At 39.9% G+C, this 21058-nt stretch overlaps 1 protein-coding gene across 1 annotated transcript; it reads right to left on the reverse strand.

Annotated features, from left to right (window-relative positions):
- Positions 1 to 863: 863 nt before the first annotated feature.
- On the reverse strand, positions 864 to 20518 carry LOC145488693 (uncharacterized). The gene is made up of 21 exons (XM_081467614.1): positions 19944 to 20518; positions 18381 to 18471; positions 17320 to 17417; positions 16681 to 16742; positions 16272 to 16284; positions 13022 to 13088; positions 12852 to 12886; positions 12257 to 12345; positions 7585 to 7701; positions 7233 to 7297; positions 6764 to 6837; positions 6022 to 6204; positions 5839 to 5921; positions 5286 to 5355; positions 5171 to 5208; positions 4597 to 4711; positions 4067 to 4216; positions 3878 to 3948; positions 3414 to 3492; positions 2134 to 2796; positions 864 to 1597 (listed from the first exon to the last, which is right to left on the reverse strand). Exons 1-21 carry the CDS (start codon positions 20062 to 20064, stop codon positions 1338 to 1340), a joined length of 2544 nt encoding a protein of 847 aa, XP_081323740.1. The 5' UTR covers positions 20065 to 20518; the 3' UTR covers positions 864 to 1337.
- Between the last annotated feature and the right edge of the window lie 540 nt (positions 20519 to 21058).

Here is a 21058-nt window from a genome sequence, read left to right on the forward strand (position 1 = left end):
TTTGGTTTCTATTAACAAGATATATCAAACACTCCAGACAGTGTGACCACATTTCCAAACACCTCGAAGTTCGTCAGAAATACTCCGCCAGGCGTCGTATTTTCAATTCTCTTCTCGGTGTCTGAAATGTGGTCAAACACGGTCTTTGGTGATTGATATATAACTTCGCAAATACCAAAGATCAAGACCAGGGTACCTTGGGTGGTCATGTGAAAATGACAATAACAACCTGAACCAATCACATTGTTGTTCGAACCAGTCACGACAACTCTGGGTAAACGTTACCAATTGGCTTTACTTCCATGATCAGCTTTGCAGTGGAAGCTAGGGAACACATGGGAAATGACCTTTCTGCAAGCTGAATTGTACGGGGTTTTTGCAATATCGAAAGAAGCCTTCTTATACAAACTACAATTTTATTTTTCTGTTTTATTTACTTATTCATGGACTGTCTTACTTTCAAAATATTTGCACTGTGTTTTGTCTCTCTCTCATCGGAGAGCTTAGCAACATATTAGAGGGATTTAATACTTACACAATTTCGAGCCTGTTATATAAACTTTTATATCATTTACAACCTGTTACACAAGCCTTTAATGCGACTTCCAATCACCAGTGACTGAAAAAATAACATCAATGTTAACACAATATCAAACGCCGTAAAATATGAAATTATTTGTTAAATATGTGGAAATTACTATTTATACAACATTTTTGTCATTGGTAGAAACTTGTCCTTTCAGTATAAATTATACAACTTTTATTTATAAATATGTTTTACTGATAAATAGGCTTGCAACTCGTGACTTATTTTCCAATTTATTTGCAATTCAAGGAAGGTAAGCCGACTGCAAGCCGAAGATATACGGACACTGACAAATATAAGCGGAAACCAGCCGACCAATTACGATACAAAACAATCGACAACAGGCTCGTTTAGAAACAAAAACGCATCGGGACTGAATAGAAAAACAGTGCTCTCAGTACAGGGATGAGCTTAACAGATAAGTAAAAACAAACAAATGAAAGGTTTTTTTTTTCTTTTGTCCTTGTCAAATAAGAGACTAATATGAAACGAGCCTATTAAGAGTCTAAAAAATATTCTGGTTGTAACAAGACAAATATGAAAATTCTCCTTATGTTTCACACATTATGTATGACTGAATCAATATTTTTTCTAGGGGTGACCAAATCCTTAATTCTCATAACTTGCTCACTTGAAGTTGTTATAAATAGGTTAGAAGAAGTCAGTAATTAATCACAACTGGCGATTGTGATTTTGTGCCCTAGATAGAATTATTATCTACCACACACGCTTTGTCTATGACGTCTCCGAGTCACACGGACACTTTAGGAAAGCCGCGTGACGTGCTCGTGACTTCGCCATAATCGTCCAATAAGAAATCCACACTGCGCGTGTCACTATCAGACATGTCCGCCAAGACCAAGTCGCTGCCTATTGAGTCCATGTCGTCGTCAGCGTCAGCGGTGCTCTCAGAAGGCGCAGGCTCTAAATGACTATAAGGAACAGAAGGAATGGTCGCACGATTGTCTGAGACGGTGATCTTTTCCACTCGCTCTGTTTGGTTTTTCTTGACTGAAAAGAAAGAAACTATCGTCATCAGTTCACAATGGACGGTTGTTGACATGCATAAGGGGAAATTTATAGAGCAACGAGTTCGTGTTCGGTCACAGGCGACCCAAGCTCATGTTCTGATAAAAACATGATGGTAAACTTCTGCCCATGAGTGGCATTGCGTTACAAGAGTTGGTGTTCTCAAGACTAGTATAGGCAAGTCAATTTTACTCAAAATATTCAAATTTATACTGTTAAAAATGAACCGGTTCGTTTCCATACTGACCTTACTAAATAGAACCCTCGTAACGCAATGTCGCTCTCAGGCAAAGGTTGACAACTGTGTTATTAGAACGTGAGCTTGGGCTACCTGTGGTTCAGTCGGAAAGAATTGACTTCCAGGGCTAAATCGTGGTGGTCTTGGCAATAAAGACCCACAGAACCCCATAGATAGTATTTAGTGACTGGTGATATGAGCAACTAGGAAAAATAGCACACCGGAGCGCGCCCTTGATGCGCACGAGAGCAAACTTTCACTTATCATAACAGCACCATACCTGGATCAATATCACATCGCCATATGTCAAGGCTTCTTCCCATATCTGCCTGGGTACGCGTCTTTCCGCCAAGAACCAAAAGACAGGCAACAGGACGAGTCAAGCTCTTCCTCAAATCCGTACTAACAGAAGAATTGACATTAAACAGTTCTTGGCTGTGCACTCGACCTTTTCTGTCCCAGGAGAGACTTGGGGCGGGAAGAGTCTTCGCCTTCAACTGATGACGAGGCTCAGGTCCCGTGGTACTGTGTTGCTGCTTTGTGTGTAAAGAATCGTCCGATAGAGTCATGCCTTTTGAGTTCTCGTACACCTCGGAGCTAAAGTGAGACACCGGATGATTTTGACGGCGTTTATCGCCATTTAATGTTACCACTGCACTAGGTAACGGAGCCGCGGAATCAAGGGAACCCAGTGACGCCGCGGATCTCTCCCATCCGGTGAAAGGTTCACACCAGGATGCCCCTCTGGTAGTCGGTCTGCTGTCCAGGCTCTCTTCTCTCAAGATGCCCGACGGCATGGGGGTGCAGGGCGGGGCCGAATGAGATGTAGACGGTCGAATGGTGGAAAGGAAAGCGGATGAAGGAACCACTCCCAACGAGAAGCAGCTGCGGACGGGCGGGGATATTCCACCACGCGGGTGAACAGTGCTCCAAGTGCGGTTATCTGAAAAACAGTTGTGTAAAACGAACATCACTGCATTTTTTGCAATGAAATACTTGAAAGGGCAACATGAGTTACAGTTATGTTACACTCGACAACGTTTTCTATTAATTCGAGACTAATTTCACATCTTTCTTTAGATACACTTTTTGAAGAGTTTTGTTTGACATGCCCAGTCAATATCCAACAACATATCCATATCCACTCCGCCAATCAGACCGTCAGTCGGTTGGCCAGTCAGTCAGTAATTGCTCTCAACCAATCAGCATCCAATTTTTTTTTAGTGTACTCAACAAGGAAAATACTAAAGCAAAGAAATGTAGGGACCAGACCACTGATTTGCTAGTATGCGAGCAGGTTCTCCTACGCTGTCACGATTAAAGGCGAAGCCGCGAGAGACTAGTGGCGAGCAAAGCGTCATTTCTCGTGCCAGGCCCCTCGCCGATTGGCCTCGCGGCTTTCTCTTTGCTCGTGCCAGAACGCATGAAAGCGTGCTAGCAGGCTACTTATTTGCTGACTTGATGTTAGAGACTTTTATCACAAAATCGAATAGAATTCAGTCCAAATACAAAATGAGGTAAGAAAAGCGGTCATCATCCGATATTGTATCAATTCCTTACCTAAATCAAACCGCCACATCGTATTCTGTAGAGCGCCATCCGTTGTTTCACCTCCAAATATCAACATGCCATCTCCAACCTAGTGTCACACATACGAAAAGATCAACAAACAAATTCTGCTCATTGGTATCCATTTATTATTCAGAGTTCGAGTTGGGAGAATTTGACGGTCTGAACATTACGATAACTCTCAAATGGGGGTTCACTTCCTCGTGACCTGAATGAGGGGAGGTGGCTAGCGAGGAGAAAGAGAGATCCCTGGATGATATCCCTAACTTCGCCGGTTAAAAAGAAATAAAACTAATAGCCTCAGTCATAATATTTTTGACGCAGGCAAAACCTATCGAGACTGATGTGACGGTAAAAATCACGTTCTCTTTTTTTTTTTATTTTTTATTTTTATTTTTCTTGTAACTAAGAGGTATGAAAAACCACAATAATCCGCATATGCGCGCGAGCTTTACCTTCATCGCAGAATGGCCAAACAAGGCCGGGGGACCACCTCGACTCTTTATCCTTGACCACGAGTGACTCACTTGAAGTAGAAGAAAAATAACGTTAGTTAACCCCGACACTTTTTAAAGAAGCGAAATCTGTAGTGAAAAGCATTGAAATAGAGCTAAAGCGAAAGAAGACGACCAAACATGACATACCAAAGCTCCATCTCCAGAGATCGTTCCTGGCTTGTAGACCTTCCAAGCCCCCATACACCCACATACCAGCTGCTCCAACGGCCGCTGAGTGATGGTAACGTGGACTCGGTCCGTCTCCTTTCCACTTAATCCTGATCCACTTTAAAGTGTCTGCAAGACCAAAGATACAAGTTATTCTTGTTAACAATCGAACATAACCAGTTTATGGCAGTATTAAATCAATGCAAACTACAAAGTGTTCCACCTCGTGTACAACCTTGTGCCTCAAGAGCAAGAGGAGGCGGGGAGGGAGAGAGAGACCCTGGGAATGAGGTTGTCTCGTTTACGAGGCAAGACCGTGTGAAAGAAAGAGCTTGCTAAACAGTCCCCAGGAGTGAAGATTTTAAACGCTAAATAACCGCGCGTGAGCACTAGGAACTAGCCGTATCTCTTGAAGGAGATACGCGAATATCGTTGAATTATCACGGGCAAAAGAGCTTAGTAGCATTTTTGCTATAGTGTCGACAGAGGACTGACATATAGACACTCACCAAGCTCGTATTGCCAAAGCTCGTCGCTCGCACCTCTCATGTCGATATACCCGCCAAATACGAACATCGAAGTCTCGTGGATCACGGCTGTATGTGACCGCCGAGTGCGTGGACCCTAGAAAGAGAGAGAGAGAGTTTCCACAGAAATGTTAGCCGAAATTCCCTTCATAATTCAGTCAGTATTGACTTTATTTTCCCAAACTCATTAATAATTCATCAAGTTTAAAGAAAGGAAATCGTGACGGTGGCAGTGTTTGGATATCTGATGTTAACTAGCAAAGATTTTTAAAGGATTTTATTTCTCCGTTTTCTCCATAGTTTTACTTTCGATTAAGGATAAATATCAAACACTCAAGACAGTGTTTCAACACATTTCCAAACACCTCGAAGTTCAAAAATACTCCGCTACGCGTCGTATTTTCAACTCTCTTCTCAGTGTTTGGAAATGTGGTTAAACAAGGTCTTTCGTGTTTGATATATCACGTCAAACTGATGAATCACAACCAGACACTAATTAAAAGCTGATTCAAGAACGCAAAAGAAGAATTCATTCACTGTGGTTACAGAAGCTTACCCATGACTTTGCCGCTTGCTTTCTCCACGTACGCTCACCTGTAGGGGTAGGGTGGGGATGTGTCAGATCACTTGAAACAAAATCTCACGCAACAAGCATACTAGCTATCACTTACGAAAATTGAACGTCCATAATGGCGTCTCGTTCGTCGCGGTGAATTCACCTCCGAATAAGTACATATTACCCTAGAATAGAGAAAACAAGAATTGGTCATAGATAAAGAGGAACTGAGTGGAACATGTTACCTAGGTGTACATGAATTTGTTTAATTGTCTATCAAAGCTGTAAATTGTTTGCAAAACGCGCCTAACATGTCAAACGTTTGGTTTAAATCGATGTGCTGTGGCTAATAGAATCCATTGTAAGTCGAGGCCATAGATCACACTTGCTCGTACCAATCGGACCAAAGCTATCCTAGCTAATCACATAAAAAATATACTAGAGCCAATCAAAATTTGGTTTACATCCTATTTCCCGCGCTTGCCACCACTGATATGTTTTCACACACTTGCAACCAGTTAAAAGTTTTACCGCGCAAGCTATTGGTTACATGTTTTCCACAATGAAGCCCGAGACAAGGGCAGTGTGATCACTTTTGATTTAGGGTTAGGACTTCGGCGTGAGAAAGACGTTGAAATTTGTAAGGCCGTGGGTGATGCAAGTCTTACCTTGTACGTTAATGCAGTATGTTCTTGTAGGGACGGTGGTCTGAGCTCGCCTTCAACAGGCACGTTACTCCACGTGTTGGAGGCTGTGAGATAAGAGTAGTAAAACTCAGTTAATAGAAAGCATACCGCCATCGTTGCAAGTAGTTTTCACGTCATATAACACCAAACAGGCATCAGACCTACCTATATCGTATCTCCAGAAGTCTTTGAGTGTTCCTCTAGTTCCTCGGCCTCCATACACAAACACACCTCCACCCCAAACACACACCGAGTGCCTGTTACGCGCGCAAGGCATGTTTAGGCTGGCCGGGAACACCGGACTCCACAAGTAATCCGCGTCTGCATAACTACCACTGAACACGGGCTCTGAAGAATATGAGAAGGGATTGGAAAGGAGTTCATTTGGAAGTTAGTTTGGTGCTATCATAGTAGCTAACTTAACTGAATTAGTAGTTTCCCGAAAAATACGCTAGCACGTTGTAATGATTCTATTTAGGGCCAGCCGAGGGTGCCAGGCAGGGCCTTGGGGGCTAACGTGTCCTTCCTGTTTTCCCCGATAATTCCGTACTTGCCTAAACAAGAAACCGTAATTAGGTTTCCATCTTCTTGGATTGATAAAACTCAACTCTTGAAAATGGATCGTTTTCAGCTGCCAGGTAAATTAACGTGGGCGCATCTTGCAGATGGCGCATTGTGCATGAGGGCGTATTATATTTGAATAAGGGCTTCTATTGCAAAAACAAACGCATACAAATGGCGGCATTAAATTGATTAATAAAAGGAGCGCGCCAAATCCGGCTTGTTATTGTTACTAAGAATCAGCAAGGATAAAACAAAGGGGACCATGAGTGCCTTTCAAAAGAAACGCAAATCGCACTTTTAGTTTACGAACTAAAACTGTAAACCACATGAGTTCCACACCCACCATTAGCAGCCTGTTCCTCTTCTGCACCCTGTTGTAAGCCATCAACCCACGTTTGGCTTAGCAGCTCTGTACGTCTGCAGAAACACATCACACAACACACATAACTTTGTCTGAATCCAGGCAAGGGAAGATACTTAAGATGAATACGTCCTACGAGGTGTCATAGAATGAATACTTATACAATTAAGAACGTTCGCGGTAATTGTATCTGCGCATCTTTACAGTTTCGTGCACCAAGTTTTCGAAAACAATTTTTTTCCTCCCCACGCTTTATCTTAGAAACGAAGTCGGTGACCCCCATTTTGTCTCACATTTCTGACACAAATAACTCATTATCTAACCACGATGGAGTTTTGACAAAATTCTCTATGTTGGAAAATTCGCAAACGTTTGCAAACGTCCTTAGATTGTAAGGCAAGCGTTCAAGCCAATGTCTTTCAATTAGTTACGAATGACGGCTATACTGTACCGTGCTCCTTGTTCTGTAGTTGTTACAAACCCAGGTGGCCTGTGACTCTCTTGGACACGACCATTCTGTGAGAGATACAAGGAAAAAGTGTCCAAAATAGGTCAAGTTGCCGTTTTTTGTGCCAAAACAGGCCCATTATTTCTTTACGAAAACATTGAGACTTGTTACACCCGCTGGTTTTCGTGTCTCCTTGTTATCTTCTTGGCCTCCCCCTCCCCCTTCCTTACGTTCATTCTTCTCTGCCATCGCCGCTGACTATCAAAAGAATGTTTCTCTGACAACCTACTGAAACGTCAGTTTTTGGATAGTACTGAATGCTATGCAACACAAGAGAAAACGGATATATCCTTACCTGCAATCCTGTGTTAAACTGTTTGTCTCTAATACTGGAATGCTGAAATACCGAGTCCACAATGAGAGGGTGTCTTCTCATCCAGCTTACAAACTCTGCTTTGGTCAGTTTTCCATTCTATGGACAGACAGACAGTCAGTCAGATAGACAGTCAGACAGTCAGTCAGAAAGGCAGGCAGACGGACAGTCAGTCAGGCAGTCAGTAATAGATTATTAAAACGGTACAACTCAGATGAATGCGCCTTTTGTAGCGAGCACTGCTCGCGGCATTCAAAAACTGCATTCAACTTGAACGACGCAGGAACCAAAAGAATCGAAGATGAAAAAAAACATAATAACTAAATAATTACAAAAATAGCAGACATGCAGCTAAAACGCAGAGTGAACCAGAGAGGAACAAGATGTTCAGGACTGGGGGAGTCTAATGCCCCATTCACACCAGCTAAACCAGTTAAACTAAATCAGGTTTAAGTTGTTCTAATTTGTCAATTACGCTTTCAAGTAATCTTAGGAAGACAAATATCAATCCACCTTGCTAAGGTCTGTTCATCAAACAAGTTTTTACCTTGTTTAGCTGTGGGGTGCACACGCAGTATGAGCCACTAATTTTCAGCCCTGTTTAGTTAAACCACTTTTAAACCTGTTTAACTTGTTGGTGTGATCTATCTGGGCGAGAATCCAAATAAATTACAGTGTGAATACTCGAACAAAAGATAGCGATCTTTTTCTCACATAAACTAATAACATTAAAGAATACGAACAATAGATTTTAACAAAATGGAAAACCCTACAAGGTACCTCTCAGGAAACTTTGCCATTTGTTGATTGGTTATTTGAATTTTGTACGCTTTTCAACGGTTTCGGTTTAGTTGTCGCAAAAAGAGTTTTCAAGCGAAATTTTGCGAGCGAGATTTATAATTATGATAATTCGTCGTCAAGGATTGAATAAAGGCCTGGCTAAACTGGGAAACATTTGCCTCCGCAACAATGTTTCCTAGTTTAGCCAGCCCTTAAGAGTGTATATAACGCGGAGGAGTCGATAGTGTTTTCACGTCAAACAGACCGTTAATTATCGTCACGAGAAGCTACCAGTCCATTTTTCCCACTGAGTTTGCGTTTTGATGGTTAGTTTTCTTCTACGTGGCCCGAATCGAGTAAATGTCGCACTGGAAATGAAACAACACGAAGTAAAGGCGGTGTTTCTGGTACTTGATAATTATCTGTACTTATCGCTTCCTGTTGTGAACTCGAGCTCAATGGTTCGCATAAAAATAAAATCAAACATAATAGGAAAAATTACCATTTCGATGTAAACTGTCTCCGAAAATGATTACTTTTAACCGGAAAAGGAGTGTGAAACAATTCAAGCCCTGCTCGGTTGGCCTCGGAACTTCTAACAATGCTCTCAACTGCTTAGAAACCAGCTTTGTTTGGATCCGTTTTAACGGATAGATTATTAAAATAATCTACATTCAGAATAAATCGACGGCTGCGTTTTTCTCGTTGACTTCTCTCGAATTTCGCACATTGCCATCGTTGTATCTCGAATTAACAACCACCATTTTCATAACTACGTAAAAGTCGAGGCGAATTTAAGAAACGCCGGTCTTTAAAACCGAAGAAAACCTGCGAACTAATGGTGTAACTGTAGAAAAACACGAACGAAATTTCTTAAAGCTCTATAGAGTACGAAAACCATACGCCATTAAAGCGGATTGAGAGAATTGTATCTTCGTTTCTGTCCGGTAGGATGAAAAAGAACGAAAACGGAGACGAACGTTGCCATTAGGAACTCTCGACCGCCATAAATTATGCTATACGTTTTATATTACCTGAACCTAAGACTTCACCACTGAATCAATATAAGCATGAGGCTCGTAATCGAAAAATAAAATACGAGAATTGTTTGCATTACCGAGCGGTCTTCACAATAACATTTGAATTAAAAAAATTGCATAACGGTTCACATTATTTTTCTCTTCATGTGTTCGTGAAAACATCTGATTCTTTTGCTAATAGTATGTCGAAGCGGACGCCTCATAACGTATGGAAGTAGAAATATAATATTAAGACGCGAGTACTATATGCAGAAAAACTGCAATATTAAATAAAAGCCTCCTGTTTAAACTATGATTAGAACTCGTAAATATACGAACGAAATCAAAGTTATATGATGATGCCAGGCACGTTTTTGGCTATAATATTGCGTTATTATCCAGAGTTACACTGCAAAACATAATCGCGAATTAATCTCTAGCAAAATGAACAAGCGTATAAAATGATCATGTCCACATAACGACAACAGAAGACCTTGATATCTTATCTTCGCTATCAAAACTTACTAAATTTCTTTTCGCAATTTCCTTCTTTTGATCCCCTCTCTGTTCCCTCACTGTAAAGCGAGAGAAACAGTGCCAAAGTTCTTTCCACGGAGCATACAGAGAAATCTTTAAGATATCCACAATTGAATTACACTTGAAATGCTAATGACGGACTTGAACATTTGAATTTCTAATAATTCGAAAACCTATCATTTGGATCAGACACGCAATATGAGACAGGTTGCCTAACAAAAGTATTTTTTGTTGACCTTTCGCGCCTTTGAAAAAGATCGCATTTTGTTTTGTTTAATGGACTCAAATTAAAAACATGACAATAAAAAAAAAAAAAAAACAGAGGTAAACATGGCACATGACAAGTCACGCTAGAGTTGGCCGCAGTGAAAAGGGAGAATAATAGCGGGAGGCAGATTATTTGTCTTTTGAAAAAAAATAATATAGGGATTTTTTATACAAGAAGGCATAAAAAAATGATGTTAGCATTGCTTAGTCGTTTGTAATGGTATGAACTTAAAAAGCAAAAAAATGTTTATCGATGAAACTCTGCATCCAGGGAAACACTTCATTGACTTCATTCTTCGCCAAGTTAATTCAGTTTTCAATTCGAAAGAACTCCTAACCATATTGTTCTGCTGACAGAGATTTCTGTTTCAATTTTTCACTGTTTCTGCTTTAAGCCGGTAGAGAAAATTATACTACACACAGACTTTAGACAGACTTTATGTGAAAAACCACTTTCCAACCAAGATGTTATGATCATTCTGGACAAATTATATGTGATTAGTTTCAATCTTCCTTCATATTTGATCAAGATCATAAAGGTCTTTAATGCCATCTGTACCAGTAGGCATTGAATAAATTAACAAGGGGCAAAACAGACATGTCGACATGTAAATGATGCTAGAAGTACAAATAGTAGAGAAATCGTGTCCTTAATATCAAGTGTAAACATAGCATGGAGACTATCTACCACACCAACAAACACTTTTATAACGACCTACAACGACGGAATTACTTGAAGATAAGTTTGCGTTAATTACACATTTAAATTACAGTCCCAACCTCAGCAGAGGTGGGCACTATTTTTCTGAGATGTCTTACATTCGGACGTTTCATCAAACAGAACATTACATGACTGCGCGGGGATACGAATTTTATCTAGTGCTACCGGTATCTCTCACTCATTCAGTGCATTCTCGTTAGAGATACCATCAGCACTCGATGATAAAATTCGTATCCCCTGCGCGGTCATGTAATATCCTTTATGGGTCAGCCATTAATAGTGCCACTGATGGTGTAATATCAGTAAACTTACTGGCAACAAATGACCTCTTAAGTTAGCTTTAGCATCGATGAGCCTGAAGCATAATTCACATCTCTTCACCGAACTTTTTAGAACCTTCTAGAACGTTCTTGGAAAGAATAAAGGAATAGGTGACGTTCGCGCATTGTCACTTTCATATTTGTTTAGTTGATGTCATACTGTAATCAAACAATCGTTTGCCTGAACGGCACTGTAATTGCAACCCGAACTACTCTCAAATATACATTGGCATTTCAGTTGGATTGCTGAAGTAAAGTTCAGTGTGAAAGTTCTTGGTCTATCCAAATTTCAGTCGCCGCAGATGTTAGTTATCCAGAAATCAGTGACGGAAGCCACTGAAGCAAGCCATGCCAGTAAGTTTCTCAGGGTCAATTTTTCCCCAAGTTGTGTTCATTTGCCACCGTCAAGTTCAGATTTTATCGTCGGTTCCGAAGAGCGAAAAAATTGGCGTCGATGCCCTCAGTTTTTGTTTTACAGCAGTTTCGATTGATTGTCCAGAAGAATGCGCGTGTCAATTCTGCGTTTGCTGAGCTCAGTGCATGACATCCTCGGAGACTTGTGATCTAATCTATCTGTATCATAGGCTCGATTTCCGCCGCTTTCTCGAGTCAGGTGTACGTTCCTCCCCGAGAAGAGAGTTCGGGGGAGGAGCGCGGGCTCCTTTCCCGAACAGCGGCTGGTAATCGAGCCTATCTGTATCACCGAAGCGTATTATCAACCAATGAAAAGTGACAAAATCAATCGTGACTCGTATAATACGCGTGTTTTTCCGCTCATAGCACCCGCTACGTACTTTTGTCTCAAAATCCAGTTGGTTCACTGCCTTGTTTACGTTTTGCTGTAATCGATCAATGCCGTGAAATGGATTTAGGCACGAGGAAAGAACCCATGATTTTCATGGGAATCCGTGTAGGCGGGGACAAATCTCACCTGTCCCACCCCACCCATGAAGATATTGTATACGGTTTCTGTCGACTCAATAAATGTAGATGTAGATGAAAATACTCACCGCGGTATCTTCACACTGGTTTGACGCATCTCTGGCAAAGTTCTCAACAGCACTGTCCACTTCTGACAATTTCAGATACTCGGCGTCATCTGTGTTAGTGACGAACAAAATACAACGCAGTATCATCACTGACATTTAGTCGAAAAATATAACACTTTATTATTCCACTATTATGTCATTTACCATGTGTAAAGAAGGCGTAAAATATACTTTGTTTTCGTCATTTACACACGCCTTATATGTCATCGGTACGATACTCCAAAAACTAGAAACCAAAATACAAGAAAATGACTAGTGGAATAACAAATCTGTTATTCGATGGTTTAACATATAGCGGACATAGTGCTCATTACTCGGATTACGCAACTCGGGAGCTATCCGCACGTATTTAATTATATCATAAAAAGTGTATGTAAACCTATTCTCAAATGAAAATATTCTCAACAACTCCAATTCCATTTCGTGGTAGGGACGCTCCGTAGATTCCAATCAGTTTTTTGGATGAAAATATTCTATATATTCCCAGAATTTTTCTAACAAAACAATTTGCGGGGAAGACAGAGTGCTAAATGCGCTTTTTGAAACATTTACTCACCTTGAGAATGGCCCGCCTCTCTGACATGGATAATTCTACAGAGACAAAAGATCACAACGATTTTCATAAAATTGAATTCAGCTACATGTAGTAGAATCAACAAATTTCATTTGGACAAGCTATGTAATCAAAGATAACAAGACTTAATATGTATCTGACTTCTGTCTCACCTTGCTGCGGCAGACAGGACTGACTTGAGCATCACGCTGATCTCAGAAATACTCACTCCGTCTGACCCTGAAAAGGAGTTTGAACATTTTAAACGATTCACAGCCCTAGTACAGGAAGACGTCACCGGGTTATTTTTTATCGTTATGAAGTCATTTCCCCCGGGTCATTTCCTATCTCTGTTTTAAAACCGGAGTCACGTTTTGCTAGTTACTACAAATTCTTCGCGTTTCAACTGCTGTCACGTCACGCCAGTTCCACAACAGCACTTGGGCAGTTTTACTCTTTCATGAGTTACAAAAAACCAAGTTCAAATACAAAGGAACAATTTTCCATCGCGAGGAGGGCCCTCCGAGAACGCCTGTGCAAAAACGTTTTTTGGGGTTTTTTTGTTTTCGTTTTTTTACTTCCAGGTCAACCTAACAGGGAAAAAATTGCCGGTATCAGTAATAGAAAACTGCAGATGACGCATTTGACCTTTAGCGAATTGCGTACTTTATCAACTAGTCACAAAACCAACAAATGGGAAAAACAAAACAAGGACGGACTTTTTAAATTTAGACAGGTCTACAATTAAAACTACACCATTTATTATTCCCTAGATAAGTTAGTCGTAGTCGAAAGTTACTTTTAGAAACTTAGGGTAAACAGACTGTTCATAGGATGTGTTTCTGCACGTTTCCGCTCATTCTCCACGCGTTTTCTACTAAGTTTGCCGTCGCGACATTTCAAATACCGCTTGCGGTCAAAGAGCCAGGGGGTATTCTCTGATATGGGCTACATAGGTATATGCGGCCATAAAAGGATATGGTTTTTGAGAGGTTTTGGCCTGAAAAACGGTACAGATTTTGACCATTTTAATCTGAAATAGAGTATGTGTTTGGCTTGGCATTGGGTATTTTGTTTACAGGGAATTATTTTTTCCCTATCAACATTGGCAAATTTGTGGCCTTTCTCAAATGTTTACGCAAAGGTAAGCCATTTCTGGTAACCTGCGGTCATGTACTAGAGCCGTGTACTTATTTTAGTGGTCTAAAATTCGCTCAGGTCAGAAATAGGGTATGGAAAATCAGAGACTTTGTTCAGATAAAGGATTAGGGTTTCAAGGTTCGGGCCGCACATCCCCACCAAAGAGAGAGTACCCATGATGAGCTTTTTATAACCACGGGGTAAACAGTACTTGCAAAAAAAGTGGTCGGCCAAAACGAAAACCGTCCGAATAAAAGTCCGAAATATTATTTTACAGCACAGTATACAACTTCTAAGTAATTCAGAGTAACTGTTAGTTTGCTATATGGAGTGTCCAAATTTTGTTGTCTGAAATTTGTCCGAAATGAGATAGTAAGTGTGCGAAAAATAAACGTCCGAAATTAAACGTCTCAATTTTTTTGCAAATAATGTATTCTTTTAAGAAGAGGAGGCAATTCAAGGCTACACCATTTTTCGAGAAATAACTCTAAAGTACACAATTGTTCGTTTACAAAAAGGAGCTGACACGTCTTCGTTTAATGGAGAGCTTATTACATTACATTTGCCATTACCAGCTTTTGCCTTTGTCGATAGAGGCAGCCAATATTGCAGGTTGGTCCTGTAACGGACAAGCAGTATACATATTAGACTTGCCACGAGTCGACCTTTTCTTAATCCTTGATCTCCCTCGAGCGAACGACGAAACCAACAGGCCAGGAAAGAACTATTGGAAAGGACTTTTAGAAAGTCTATACACATTTCGATAGAAATAGAAATTTGTTGGTTGAGTTGGTAAACTGTTTGTTAGTTTCTGTATCTCGCCCGCTTTTGACTATTGACAAAGATGAATCTGACGAATTTTAAAAACTCGGAGTTACATTGGACCAGTAGGGTCCATAAATATGTAACATGAAGGCAATTCATTTTGCAGAGTATGGAACAGAGACAGGTCAAAGTTTTGAATAACTTAGTGGTAAATTGCAGAAATTTTTCAACGAGTAAGGTTACGAACATGTTATTTCAATGCCGTTTGCAGGTAAGCGTTCAATATTGGAGAGTTTAAGCATGACGTTTACGGCAGACGACTAACGGCAAAGATTACCTCTGAATTTTTATTCTTTTCTGTTAATCCTTAAATAAATCACACAAAAATAGAAAAATGTCTGCTACTATTCACCGCAAATACAAATATTTTCACTCTACTATACAGACAGCTGAAGACAGATGGCAAAAGTTCAATTTTTGCCGCTTGCCGCTTGATGTAACGTCATGCTTTGTCTCTCTAATTATTGAAGAACCACAGATGAATTTTTCTTTATGGTTGTAGGACATTTCAACTACTGGTAAGTTTTCTGTCCCCAGTTTTTTCTGTTCACAGTTTCTCACCTAAGACACCTGATATTGCAAGAAATGGATTAATATTATGAGGCCCTTTTAGCGGAATTCCTCTCATTGGCCGCCTATCGAAAAGGAGTTGGTTTAATATCCCGAACTGGAACACGCGGATACTACCACGGGGAGACGCCAGTGTCGACCGGTGGGAGCCCCCGAAAGAGTACGCTTTCTTTCACTCTGACATCAGATTGTCTGTGGTTGTGAACAGAGTATTCTCCATATTCCAGATCTCGAAAATTACATTGAAACGTTCAATCAGGAAAAGTATCAGATAATTTCACCGATGTTACATTTAATCTGGAAGGAAGTCATACTCTGAAAAAACTGCTGATAATGCATTATGATACTTTCACTAACTTTGAGATAAATAAGAGTGAATGGGTCACTTTCTCCCCTTCCACAGTCTCACTGGCTACGAGAAAGACTTCACACATGTCAAGGATAGACAGACTAAAGAAAATAAGGCCCGGCCACACTAATGCGTTTTCAAAAGTACATGTATCCGTTTTCGTCTCAACGAAAACGAAGCAAATATTTTTTTACCACACTAGCGTTTTCGTTTCGTTTTCACCTGTCTACAACAATTCGTTTTCATTCCAAGACGCATACTTTTTGATACGTTGAACGCTGCTGGAAACGACAGTATATGACACTATTTTCGGCACCGTTTTAAAAAGCCTCCGTTTTCGCCTATCCACACTAGAAACGGAGCGTTTTCAAAAAGCTCCACTTTTGAAACCGTTTTCGAAAACCTCCGATTTCATCAGCGTTTTCGGTAGTTTTAGAGCGGACGACAGGCAAAAACGGATCAAAAGGTATTTCATACGAAAACGCATCAGTCTGGTCGGAACTTGAGAATTCACATATAACGAGCTCTCAACTACATACCATCAAGGTTGAACTGCGAGAGAGAAGAGTCCAGACAGAAACATGGCGAGAAAAAGTACAATAACAATTAAATAGAACAAACACTTGACATGGACAGAATGATGGGGCCATTACTATTAGACGGTTAAATTTTTCTTATTCACATGAGTATAAAATTCAACAATGATGAATGCAAGGCAATTTCGGGCAGAAACTGGTTTCTGTCAAAAATTGCTCAAATAATGTAAATAATTATTTCTAGTGGCATACATCCATCAACCTAGTTTGGTCTTGCCATAAGTATGTGTGGCTAACAGAACCGTATCAAAAAGATACCATTATAATTATTGTATGTTGGGTATAAAAAAATGTTTCTTGAATGGAAAGAAACTGCATTCTGCACAGTTAAATCTTTCAGTAGTTTTCGTACCATGTCAAAGATGATCTGCCCTCTTTCTTCTGTGGAACCTCGTAGACACAGAGCAAGTCCACCTACAGATGAAAGTATGCCTTTTCATTTACAAACACACTGAAGTTTAAACATTCCGTAGCTAAGCGATCGTTTAATGCTTAAATTGGTCTTGTGATTTTACAAGCCTGCTACATTGTAATTTAACCGGTGTAAAAGTAAGAAATTTGTCAAATTATTTAATCCCATGTCACATTCCATTTTCACCAACCGGGATCTAACAGAAGATGTCTTCTCTAAGCAGTCAAGTGCAAAACCAAAACAAATTGTGCTGCTTTTATAGAACTGCATGTACATGCATTAACTGAACTCTTTTCAGAAATTATTAAGCTTACCGAATATTTATGACATTGATTTCAGTGGAAATAAGACCACCTCAAACCCCATGATAACAGATGTATACCTTAAGTTTGTTGTGCAAGTTTGTAAGAATGAAATACTTGTCTAGGGATGTAACTGGTGTGTGAACTAGAATCACACAGTCAAGCTTTCACGGTTTTCCAAATCCTCGTCCTATAGATGATTATAAGTTATGCACATGTAAACTGTATTCACAATTCTGACTGTGATTCTGGATTTACCAGAATCCCTAATACAGACCTAGAAACTCATCACAGTCAATATGACCATTCCTGTCTTTGTCAAAAGCTGTAAACAATCTCTCAGCCAGAACTCCATCCAAGGGAAAATAATGCATGCTACAGAAAAAGAAAATACACACTTCAGCACTTGGTAGTCAAGAATAACTTTATAGCAGCCACATTTCTTCTACCAAGTTCTCCCCCCCCCCCCCCCACACACACACACACACCCCGCACCCCTTGTTACAAGACTGTATTTCCTCTTAGCAGCATGTACAGTCATTTGACGTGCTAACTGATTCTGGCCACAATTACAGCAACAACAACCATCTCTATTTGTGCTCTTTTAAATGTACAAATATAAGGAAGATAAAGAGAGAACAGCCACTTAAAAGAAATAGCAAATGCTAGTTGTGCTAAGTGGCTGGGCTAACCATGCTGAAAAGAAAAGATTGAAAAAGGGACGGAATACATGTTGGACATTCCCCAAATATAAGGGCCTGTTTACAAGGAGGGAGGGTTACCATAGCAAGCGGGTTAACCCTAGCTGGAGGGCAAAAGATAGCCCGGATTTACAAGCAAAATTTCACAGGTAGGGTAACCCTACAACCCAGGACAACTTAATGCGCGGTTACACCAAAAGGGTCTGGAAACAATTAGAAAGTTAACCTGGGTAGGCGGGTTAAGGTAACCTACCCAGCCAAGTAACCCTAGCTGCCTTGTAAACACAACAAGGAAAAAAAGAGGAAATGTGTGAGTGTTAGGGTAACCCTCCCTCCTTGTAAACAGGCCCTAAGTGTACAGACACGCACAATCAAAAAAAAAAAAAGAAAAAAGTACATCTGCCATGAACCACTCACAGAGGATAACTCTTTTTGCTTTACATAATATTTTAATACTGACGATTGCCACTTTAAAAAGAATACTTAATCTAGTGAGGAAAAAATGCTAGTCGAGAACATCACAGGCAGACCTGTAATATAACACCGGTAATTATTATCGCCATGCATATTACCAAGTTACCTATTGCCTAAAGTACTGACTCAACAAAATTAATTATGTTAAAAGTTATTTACTTACAATGTTTTCCTGTCAATATACTTGTCTCTGGGAGAAAGAGCTGCAAGGTTGTTGTAGACACGAACCATGCTTTGAACTTCACTCTCTGAAACTGATGATTAAAGAGTTATTTTATGACCAAGAAAATTTCTTCACTGTGATTGGCTCAGACAGCATGAAAATTTATCATTGATTTTTAATATACATTGCAGTGTAAATTAATACAGGGGCATTTATTTTTGTGATTTTCTCAGTCATGTAAGGTTAATTAACAAATGAGTAGTTGTATGAAGGCTTAAGTAAATTTATTTAGATTTACACTACTTGTGGAGGGGGACATGGGGCTTTGTGGTTATTGTTTTCTAATGCAGTGATGCAGTGAATAAAATCCCACCTATGGAGTGCGATGTTTGTGTTTATCACCCTTTGGTGCTCGGTGAAAGGAAATTGTTTGCAGTGCTGTGGTTTCTTGTTTGACCTTTCTCAGACCAAGATCAAAGAAACTGAACTACATAGTTCATTTCTGTGTAAATACTAGTTTCTGTCAGGACATATGACTTCCTCCAAAATGTGTTTATTTTGTGGAAACCTGTTGAGGTATAGACATCGTATGTCCAGTGTAGACGTTCAAATCATAGGGTTAAAAATACCTGTTGCAGTGACGGTGTTTCATCAACTTTACTTGTGGTGATGCGGTGTTTGTTAATTTTTTTGCAGAGTGTTGCAATGTTCAGAGCCCCCCCATATGTTTGTCCCCCTCCTTGTAATATTTGAAAATTCTTTCAAATTGCACTTACTCACCTAAAGACTCATGCAATTTTGAGAGAATTTTCAACTATCCTTTGCATTGTAATTATAACCTTAATTGTACTCCCATTAATATGATTGTCCAGAAAACAAACTGTCAGCACCAAGTGGTTATTAGACACTTGACTTTAATGGAGTCCTTCTCTCAGGGATCTCAGAGAATTCATTGATTCATTCACCAAAAAGCCAAGAGACACTTTGTTACTCCTTTCTCAAATTTTGTTTTAGGTTTGATTTTAAAATGGGTAACAGGACTTCACGTTGTTCAGTTCATTCTGTACAGGGTCCTGTGCAGGTAATCATCGACTCATTATGAAACACATTGGACTCCACCTTTGCAGTACTGCCACTGAGTGAAGTCACTAGTCACATAAATGTAAATTAAACTAAATTTAGATTAAACTGACTTTCAATGTGCTTAACAATATTAATTACAAAAAGTTATTTGACACGTCCACAGTACACATTGCACACATAACAAACAAAGGCTAATCATTATAAGGTCGATGTTTTTACGCAACTTGACTTGTTAATGAGCAGTCTTGACTAAATGTCTTGACATTTATGTACATGTATACCTCAACATCTGGAAAGCCAGAATCTGCCTTAAACAAGCTAAGGCAAATTTGGTACACCTTCTTTTCTTTCAATGTGCAAACGACTTTATAAGTCGTCAAATGCTCCAACGATCCAAAATTAACGAAGCAGAAAACAAATGAAGTAGAGAAGATTACATAAAAATTTAAGAACTATCATGCCAACATTCATGGTACTCACATCGATTTAATGGACTCATCTTCTTGTATAAATGCTTTGGTAATGGTGCATAAGCCGTAGAACTGCTTGAATCCACGATGTTTGCCTTCGGTTGAACCTGTTTAGCCACCTCTTGCCCCATGTTATAATACACTCCATAATTTTTGTCGAATCATCGTGTTTTTTTGCTTTGTACTTTGAATTGGTCGGTGCCTACGTGACGACGTTTGAACGTGAAGTACAACTTGCGACACCTTTCGATTTTCCTAAACTACCAGAAATCCTCAAAATCGATTTAAAGATGGTGTTTCATTCATCCATTCCATTTCGTGAGGGAAACCCGTTGCATATACGCATGAAATGAACGTCAAATTATGCTGATGTCAAATTGAATCAATCACCCAGATCTAACAAGTTGTCCACAGAGTTTGAAACGCTCCAAATACAGAAGTCCAAACCTTGTTTCTGGTAGATCTGTCTTTTCTACGCTTTCAGGCGATCTCCTGTTTCAGTAAAAGGCGACGAAAGCTAAAAGGACTGCTCATTGCACCTGATGCCGTAATTTGCAAGGAAACGGTCAAAACAATTGTCAAAACACAAACTTTAAACGCGGGAAGACTGGTCGCTAATATGTCAACTTCCTGTCACGTGGTAATGTTACCGGAAGACTCGTGTTTTTCGCGGGAGATACGTATTTGTTGTCGGAAGTTCTCACTCTCTGCAGGGCGAAAGGTAGGGAATTGACCACTTATATAAACAGCATAAAAGTCTTCAATGAGCTTAAAATTTTGTAGGAACGTGGATAAGTGTTGCTAACACACGACAGATTACCGAGAGACCAGGTGCGCCCGAAAACACTGCCAAAAAGCATCTGATATTTTGAGCGCGAAAACGTGAACTATGTTTATACGGTGTGTCGCGAACTAAAAAAAAAAAATACAATTGAGCTTATGTGCTTTTCTGCCTTTCTTTGCAAACGTAGCTAGCATGTTTTCCGTAAGTAACCATATGAGAGTTCTACTGACCAGTTGAAAATCATGACAAAAAAGTGAATGTTATGGGAGATTCCGCGAGCGCGTGTTGGATATGAGATGGTAGATAGCCAACGAGACGTGTAGCGCCGAGTTAGCTAAAAT

This window comes from Orbicella franksi, chromosome 5, assembly GCF_964199315.1.
Source record: "Orbicella franksi chromosome 5, jaOrbFran1.1, whole genome shotgun sequence".
In the NCBI taxonomy this organism is placed as follows: Eukaryota; Metazoa; Cnidaria; class Anthozoa; order Scleractinia; family Merulinidae; genus Orbicella; species Orbicella franksi.

Coding starts and splice junctions, on each gene's coding strand:
- LOC145488693 (XM_081467614.1), bottom strand. CDS start 20,064: ATGGGGCAAGAGGTGGCTAAACAGGTTCAACCGAAGGCAAACATCGTG. Junction 12,346..12,851: donor AGAGGCGGGCCATTCTCAAG/GTGAGTAAATGT, acceptor TCACTAACACAG/ATGACGCCGAGTATCTGAAA. Junction 7,298..7,584: donor AGTTTAACACAGGATTGCAG/GTAAGGATATAT, acceptor TATCTCTCACAG/AATGGTCGTGTCCAAGAGAG.